Source organism: Rattus norvegicus, chromosome 9 (assembly GCF_021556685.1).
Source record: "Rattus norvegicus strain SHRSP/BbbUtx chromosome 9, alternate assembly SHRSP_T2T, whole genome shotgun sequence".
NCBI lineage: Eukaryota > Metazoa > Chordata > Mammalia > Rodentia > Muridae > Rattus > Rattus norvegicus.
In genome coordinates this window covers 103478214-103487490 of record NC_141542.1, presented here as the reverse complement: position 1 = coordinate 103487490, position 9277 = coordinate 103478214, and the positions used below count along the sequence as shown (strand labels likewise).

The 9277-nt window shown below is 46.1% G+C and overlaps 1 protein-coding gene across 2 annotated transcripts in view; it reads right to left on the bottom strand.

Moving 5' to 3' along the window:
* The window catches only part of Inpp5d (inositol polyphosphate-5-phosphatase D), a 105064-nt gene that overhangs the window by 30456 nt on the left and 65331 nt on the right, over nucleotides 1–9277 (bottom strand). For both annotated transcript variants that reach the window (NM_019311.2, XM_087567461.1), the window contains 4 exon segments: nucleotides 668–774; nucleotides 7234–7357; nucleotides 8679–8750; nucleotides 8872–8952. In NM_019311.2, the coding sequence (NP_062184.2) occupies nucleotides 668–774; nucleotides 7234–7357; nucleotides 8679–8750; nucleotides 8872–8952 (384 nt within the window).

Genomic DNA, 9277 nt, shown 5'->3' with positions numbered 1-9277 from the left:
CCTATGTTTCACCTCCCCAGGCTGAGTGTCCCACACCCCAGAGATGGGACAGAACGAGGACCCACACTGTCTATTCTTCTGTCCATTTTTACTGCCTCTGAGCATGAACAGCAAGGCCTCTGTGTAGGATTCAGCCCATTCGAGGTAACTTCTGAGGTGAGCAATAGAGAACAGAATGGATCTGATCGGGATCAGATGAGGCACATCCAGGGGTTTTCTCACGACCCATACTGCCTTTTTCCTCTGTCAGCCAATGATGGTGGAGGCCGAATGGGGCAGAGTTTAAAAACACAAGTCAAACAGAAGTCCCAAGGAAACACTGGTCAGGACTTAGATTTAAATCCAGAGCTTACCCAAAGGGCTCCTAAATCTAGCCAAAAGACACTGTTAATAAAGGTGTCTTGGCTAGCTCAGCACTGGGCACGAGACAAAGAGTGTCTCCTTGTACCTGGAAGATAGTACTTGTGATCTTGGGATATTGGAACTAAAACTCTGCAAGTCCAAGCTACACAGAGCCTGGTCCTTAACTAGCTATGCTCAACTTCCCAGGTATGAAAAGGGCGCTCTAGAACCCAGGGAGCTAATGATCACACCCCCCTGGCAGCACATCATGGTCCTCAGCACCCATGTCCCTCCTCGCCCCACATTAGATTCTATTGTCACTTACTTTAGAGTCAGAAAACACATACTCCTTCCTCAGGATTTTCTCCTTCTCCGTCTCCACCAAAATCACCAGCTTGTTCAGAAACTTCTGGGACTTAATGAGCTGCAGAACTTTAGAAAAACAGAGGTTTATTGATTCGTGCATGTGCTCCTTCATCTGCTACGTCCAGTGTCCAATGTGCTCTAGACACCCGAGCCTCAACCCGAGCCCCACATACCTGGGCTAAGCCCTGGGGGCTCATTTTAAAGGTGTGGTGCCCAGAACCAGCTTTGCTACACACACAGTGAGACTCTGCCCATCCTTCTCACCTTCTCCCTCCTCGCCACTTCCCTTCCCCACCTCCTCTCTGTCTTGATTAATTTGTGAAAAATTCACAGAAAATTTGTAGTTTTCATTTTTTTTTAAATCAAAAATTGAGGGGCCGGGGGGGCACATTGCTTTTTAAGCGGACCCGAGTTCAATTCCTATCAGGTGGCTCACAACCACCTGTAACTCCAGCTCCAAAGGAGATGTGACTCCTTTGGTCTCTTGGGGCACCTTCATTCACATACCCAGACACACATATGTAATTAAGAATAATAAGGATAAAATTAAAAATGAATCAAATCATTCCATAAGATTTGTTGTTATTGGCAATTGTATCCTTCCACTCCACTGCCTCCAATGTCCTGCCCTCCTGAAAGGCAACTAATTTCAAGTTTTTTAACAAACTCTTTTGAACTTTATCCCATGTTTCTTAAAATAAATAAATAAGTCAATAAATCAAAGGCATGTGCAACCACCTGGTTTATTATTGTATTTTAGCTACATAAACACTCAGCACTTATGTCACCATGACTGTGACAAGGCTCCTGACAGACTAGTCCTGGTTGCTCTTCTTTTTCTATACAACTTAAAACTTGCTTTCCTGAGTTGGGTCCATGAGTCCCCTCTCATAGCTGAGGAGCTATAAACAGCTGGCTGCTGGGGGAGAGAAAGTCAAGCTTCTTAAGGATGTAGCTCTGGGTAGTGCCAAGTCCCAGTGGATGATCTCACACCCATGTGCACGTATCAGTTTCTGTCTTAGGGTTTTACTGCTATGAACAGACACCATGACCAAGGCAACTCTTTTTTTTTAACCCCTGGAGCTGAGGACTGAACCCAGGGCCTTTCGCTTGCTAGGCAAGCACTCTACCATTGAGCTAAATCCCCAAACCTGCAAGGCAACTCTTACAAAGACAACATTTAATTGGGGCTGGCTTACAGGTTCAGAAGTTCAGTCCATTATCACCAAGGTGGGAACATGGCAGCATCCAGGCAGGCATGGTACAGGAGGAACTGAGAGTTCTACGTCTTCATCTGAAGGCTGCTAGCAGAATACTGACTTCTAGGCAGCTAGGAGTAGGGTCTTAAAGCCCACACCCACAGTGACACACCTATTCCAACAAGGCCACACCTCCTAATAGTGCCACTCCCTGGGCCAAGCATATGCAAACCATCATGTGGACTCAGTGAGAAGACAGGAAGTTGGGAGGAGGGGAGGTGAGGGGGGTCTGAGAGGAGTTAGAGGGGGTAGTGGGGGTGAATGTGGGCAAAATATTATGTCAGCATTTCCTGGGTTAATAACTGCTCAATGACCATGTTCTTTTCCTTTTCGATGGTGCAGACGGTCACCCTGCATGCTGAGCCTCCCTCCTAACCTGTGCTAAGTGCTTTCCTTCATTCAGACTCTCCTCCCCACATGACGAAGCACTCCTCTGCTGTCTCTCCTGTAAATAAGTGCTTTCCCACAGCTTCTAGGTCTGCTGACTTTGAGGCCTGATGAAAACCTTCCTCCTTCAGCACCCGAGAATCCACTCCTTTGTCCTTCTCCTTGGGCTCTTCTCTCTCTCCTTCCAAGTCTTCTTTGTTTACAGCTTCACTTTGGTACAGCAACGTCTCTAGTAGCTTTTCAAGAATTATCTTCTAAAACGTAGGACTTTTAAATGAGCATACACTAACATATCTAGTCATTGTGACGTCTTTGTTCCTGCCCACATTGCTCTTTGATTATTCTAGAGTTCTTCTTTGTTTTTTTATTTTGAAAATCTGTTTCTTTCTTTTGATTTTTGAAGCATAGTTGTGTATAGCCATGGCTGGCTTGAATTCCTGATGCCATCCCTGCCTTTGACCCTGTGCAGAGCTGTTCTTCTTCCTTTTGCTTTTCTCTTTCTGTTAACTTAAGAATATTTTGGGGCTGGAGCGATGGCTCAGTGGTTAAGAGCACTGACTGCTCTTCCAGAGGTCCTGAGTTCAAGTCCCAGCAACCACATGGTGGCTCACAACCATCTGTAATGAGATCTGATGCCCTCTTCTGGTGTGTCTGATGACAGCTACACTGTACTCATATATAATAAATAAATAAATCTTAAAAAATATATTTACAATTAAAAATGCTTCTTTTTGCTGTTGTTTTGGTTTGTTTAAGACTACATACATACATCTCTCTATGTAGTCCTAACGATCTTTAAGTTCTCTATATAGACTAGCCTATCCTCAAAGTCATAGAGATCCCCCTGCCTCTGCCTCCCAAGTGTCGGGATTAAAGGGATTTCTGGCTTTGATTCGAAATTTTATTTCATGTGTACAGGTGTTTGCCTGCAAGTATCTGGGCCCTAAATGCATGCAGAGCCCATGGGGGTCAGAGGAGGGCATGTGATCTCTTAGAACTGGGGTAACGGATGGCCGAGAGCTGTCCTACCTGAGCTGGAACCACACCTGGGTGTCCTGGAAGAACATCCAGTGTGCGTAGCAGCCAAGCTGTCTCTCAGCCTCTTTCACAGGCTCAGGCTCTTATTCCTCTCTATCTGTGTAACACATGCCATCATGTACTTCATCCACTCATTCGTTCTTGCCTGGTCTTACTCTTTCTTCATGGATGCAAGCTCATTAAGAATAAAAAGACGCCAAGATAACCGAGACCCCAGATCTGGAGCCTTTTCCAATTAAAGAGAGGTTTCATAAAGAAGCCACCATTACATTTTTGTGTGTGTGTGTAAGCTGAGGAGGGGACAACTGAGATTTGCAACTAGGAGGTTGAGTCACGAAATGCCTGGCTTTTGTGGGTCTGAAACACTCAGCCTTGGTCCTTTTCTGTGACACAGATGTCACTGGAGTGCCCCTCACTGGAGTGTGGGATGGAGAGGCTCAGTGCTTAGGAGAGTACGTATCTCTTGCAGAGGACACCAGTTTCTTTGTCAGCAGCCACGTCAGGCAGCTTACAACTGTGATTCCAGCTCTAGGGGACCCAAAGCCTCTTCTGGTCATCTACATGTATGACTGCATGGGTGAGCACACATAGGGAAGTACACACACACACACACACACACTCACACACACACACACAAACACACAAACACACATACAGGCAGACATGTAAATTTATAAAAAGGAAAATGCAAACTTCCTTGGTGTTACGATTGCATGGGTAATCACACACAGGAAAGCATGCATACAAACACACACACACACACACACACACACACACACACACACACATGTAAGCTTATAAAAAGGAAAGTGCAAACTTCCTTGGTGTTATGATTGAAGCCATGTACCATAATACTCAGCTTGTACTATTACTATTCTTTTTCTTCTCCTTCCTTCCTTCCTTCCTTCCTTCCTTCCTTCCTTCCTTCCTTCCTTTTCTGTCTTTCTGTCTTTCTTTCTTTCTTTCCTTCCTTCCTTCTTTCTTTCCTTTTCTTTGTTCCTGTTTTTTTAAGTCAGGGTCTTTATTATGCAGTGCTGGCTGGCCTGGGGCTCACTATGTAGATCACACTGACCTTGAACTCATGAAGCCCAGCCTGCTTTGCCTTCTAAGTGCTAGGGTTAAAAGGCTGTGCCACCGTGTGGCCTAGTGCTAATCCTTTTAAAAGCATCTGGGAGGGCACAGTACAAGGGTGTCTGGCATCATAAGATTTTATTTAACTTGTACCTGTTTGTACTTCCTGCTTTCCTAAAACCAATGAAAGGGCTGGAGAGATGGCTCAGCGGTTAAGAGCATTGACTGCTCTTCCAGAGGTCCTGAGTTCAATTCCCAGCAACCACATGGTGGCTCACAACCATCTGTAATGAGATTTGATGCCCTCTTCTGGTGCGTCTGAAGACAGCTACAGTGTACTCATATACATAAAAATTAATTAAAAAAATTAAAAAAAAAGAACAATGAGATATAGATTGTGTAAGGAATGCAATTACACAGGTAGCATCAAGATGATCAGGGGTTCAAGCTTTAGCTATAGAATGAATGCAAAACTAGCTTATGAGACATGAGCCTCTGTCTCAAAGCAAAACAACCAAATAAAACAAAACATCCACAAAGAAAGCATCTCTGCCTCTCGGTCTCTCTGTCTTTGTCTCTGTCCCTCTCTCCCTCCCCTTGCTCTCTGCATTTCCCCTTTATTATTTACTTATTTTTAAACTGGCAGAGAAAGCTGTACAGAAACACCAAGGTACAGATGAGGCTCTGAAGCATGGGAGCCCAGTGGAATGGGCAAGTCTATGTAGCATGGACAGTACTGTCACCCCAGCCCGAACACCCAGCTAGCACCAAAGAACTCAAAATGAAAGAGGAGAAAAGAGACCTTTTCCTCCCCAGTACTATCTTGGCCCTTCTCTGGCTGTACCCCACCCCCGATTCTGGGGCAGTGGCTCAGGAGAAGAGGTGCAGAATCAACAGGCCCTCTTCCTAGCCCCTGCCTGGTCATTTTCCCACTCAACTGAGAGCAGTGAGGAGATGTTCAAGTTGCTCTTGCAAGCACGAGTCTCATGCAATCTGCACATGACATCCATTGTCTTCACACCCATTTTACAGATGAAGACTAGGGGCACAGAGAGGCTAGGCTACACAGCTGGCAGGAGGTAGAGCCTGAATTTGACAGTGGATTGTCAAACCCCATGAGGAGATGAGCATTCACCCAGTGCTACCCTCAGAACCATCTGTATGGATAACGCAACAGCACCAAGGTCTAGCCTGAAACTTCTTGCTTGGGCGATTTTCCAAAGTCCTCTTCATGAGATACTTATCTTGTTCTCAGGAGGGTAGGCCATTCAACGCTCCCATTGCCCTCCTGCTGCACTCCACTCTGCCCCCACACCTATTTCTGTTCTTTCAGATCCCGTGTCACTCCTTAGGGTGTTTGCACTCTCTGGAAGACTTCCCTCAGGCACCTGTCCAATGCATAGCCTCGAAACCTGGGAATCTCAGCTCACACACTTACTGCTTAAAAGGGCCAGCCTCCTCTGTCTGCCCTCCTAAACCATCCCTTCTTCCCCAAAGATCTCCACCTATGATGCTGTTTTGATTTCTTCAAAGCTTCGGAGTAGCTGAAACCACTGCCTCGATAGATTTAGCTGAGGTTTACTCACCCTCAGTGCACCAGAATACAAACTGCATGTGGGCAGGGACCATCTGGGTGGCTTGCTGCTCTGGATGCTGCTCTGCCCACAGCAGCTTCTCCACCAGCTGTCATGGGGATCTTACCCACTGTGGGTACAAATACTGGACAGTACAACATACAGAGCTGCAGTGGCTCAGCGGTGTCCGTGAGAACAGCTGCTCGAAAAGAAGCTGGGTGTTGGGCTATACCCCATGTTGTTCACTCAGTCTTTCTCATCCCTGAGTACTGGAAACTGAGGCTCAGAGAGATGAGTCAAGGTCCTCCAGCCGCCAAGTGACAGGGCAGGGGTGTGAATTTGGACCATTCAGGTGCAGAGTTCATATACTTCAGTTCCACAGGGTTGGTGATTTGCTAAGGGTGGCAATCCAGCAACTCTGCTAGCCACACCATACAGGGCCTGTCCCAGCACAGTGAGGTAACTGCATGCTTGCAGGGAAGAGAAGGACCATCACACGGACACATGAAACCATCAGGTGTACACATAAGACTACTATGGGGCAACTGTGGCAAATACATTTATAGTCTCATTTCTAGGGGTGGTGGCTAAGTATCCAGGGGTATCTTTGTATCAAGAAAGAACTTCCATAGGCAGGGAGAAGCTTGGGGAGCACCCCATGGACAGGGACACCCTGGCTTTTGCTGACAGACATTGAGGTGGTTTGAATGAGAATGGGTCCCATAGACTCGTATATTTGAATGTTTGCTTTCCAGCTGCTGGAACTGTTTAGGAAGGATTAGGGGTGTGGCCTTGTTGAGGGAGATGAGGAATTGGGGGTGGGGCTCTGTGTTTTCAAAAGCTCTCAACGTTCCTAGACAGCTCTCTCTCTGCTTCATGCTTGTGGATCAAGGTGTTAAGTTCTCAACTACTGATGCAGTGCCATGCTTACCTGCCTGCTGCCACTCTCCCCATTGTGAGGATCATGGGCTCTACCACCCCGCAACTGTGGGTCCCATATCAAACATTTTATTTTGTAAGTTGTCTTGGTGTTTTGTCATAGCAATAGAAAAGTAACTAAGACAGTCACTGTTGACATCCAGTCACTGTGCTGCTGACCTCTAGTCACTGGTCATTTGTAAGAGCTTCCACACAAAACCAGAATATGGGTGTGTGTTGCAGGGTGGGATGGGACGGGAAGTGGGCGGGTGACTCACTTTTTTTGTGGCTGTAGAACTTGTCCTCAGAACCATCTCTGGACTTCTTAATGATCAGTTTCCCAGACTCGACGTCTACTTTGAGATGCATTTTCTGAGGAATGCCCAGGGACTCTGACTTCACCTTCAGAATGTAAGACATGCAGTCAGTGGCTGGCTTTGGTAGTGCCGTCTCAGATTGATTTGTCTACATGGCTGGGGAGCCCTGGGTCAATGTCCTGGGCTAGGCTATCTGGCTACTATTTGCAGGTCTTTCCCACCCTGGCCTGATAACACCCCTATTTCCCATAGCATGCTTGAAAAATGACTGGCACTGAGGCTGAGCCCAGCTTGCCCATGTGCAACCCAGCTGTTCCACTGACAGATTTGGTGGAGGAAACAGATGAACTGTTGGGAAATGGTTCATTCACTGATTAGTTTGACAACACTTATTAATCTGATGTGTCATCTACTTCTGGAAAGAATCTTAGCAATAGATTCACACTCTGGGGCCTTGTTACAACCACTAATTGAACATCGACTGGTAATAATTAGGAAGAAGACTCCTGCCTAGACATGTTCAGAAAATGAAAATCTAAGCTGGGCATGGTGGCAGTTTTAGGTGGATTCAAGAGGACGCCATGTGGGGTCCTATCTTATAAAAACAAAGAAAAAGCCCCCTCCAAACCAGGAGCGATATAGAGGTCAGGCAAGATGGGTTTGTGGGTAAAGGAGTCTGCCACCAAGCCTGGTGAGCTGGACCCACATTGTAGAAGGAGAGAAGCCATTCTTACAAGCTGTCCCCTCCCTCCCATTCTCTGTCTCTCTATCTCTGTCTCTCTCTCTCAGAGCACATGCACACACACACACACACACACACACACACACACACACACACACACTAAATAGATAGATGAATAAATGTGAAATTTAAAAAACAAGGTGGTAGAAAGAAATGGAAATCCGTCTTTTGTGAGACTCCTTTCAGGGACGAAGAGGGCTTTGGGGTGGGCAGTGCTGTGTCTCATAAAGGCGGACCAAGTTGGGCTGGAAGTACTAGAATCATGGAGGTCCATTAAGGAAAAAAAAAAAAAAAACCCTTTCTTGGTCTCAACCTAAGCCAGTCATTTTAAAGGAAATCATAAGAATTGTTTCTTCTAACTGTCCCTCTACCAGACACTAATTTTATAGGCAGCTTGTGGCCCTCAGTTTGATGTCACTCCTCCTTCCCGCTTTAAGGAGGTTCATTCCATTTTAGACCAACAGGGAGCTCTGTCTTTGTAGCCTCCCACGAGGGTACATCACTGATGCATTTAGGCAGCAATTATGGAGTTTACTCACTGTCCCAGCTAGGTGGCTTCCCTGACTACTACTCTCTGCCATCGGGTTCCTTATCTTTCTACAGCCCAAGTCAAAAGCTCTCTCTTCACAGGAACCACAGGCTCTACGGCTCCAGAGTCACTCACCTCAAAGGTGACCGGAGGGATAAGGGAACGCCTGTTGGTAGACTCAGAGCCCTCATGCAGCAAGGCCTTGACCTGTGGACAGAAGTAATGAGTCAGAGAGTCACAGGAATGTAGAACATGGGACTTGGACACTTGCCCATAAAGAGGGGACTCCCGAGAAATCAGGAGGTCGCCATAGGACCTCTGTGAGTACCTTATCTTCAATGGAAGACAGCAGACTTGTCAATTGACTCAGTTTGGCCACCATGGTGATGGGATTGGCCTCTCCGGGCACCTGGGAAGTGAAAATAAGAACAAGCAAGGTCTGTCTGAGGGTGAACTCTGGGATGGGCACAGGACACTTTCCATGCTGGTCCTCTCTCCATCTTCTACCTTACACACACACACACACACACACACATACACACACACACACACGTATGTGGGTATATATATAATATATAATATACATATATATACATATATATATATACACACACACACACACACACATATATATATATATATATATATATATATATATATATTCCAAATTCCTCATGGCCAAAAAAATAGATCTTCACTTCTTCTCTCTAACTCTACCTCACCCACAGTGCTTC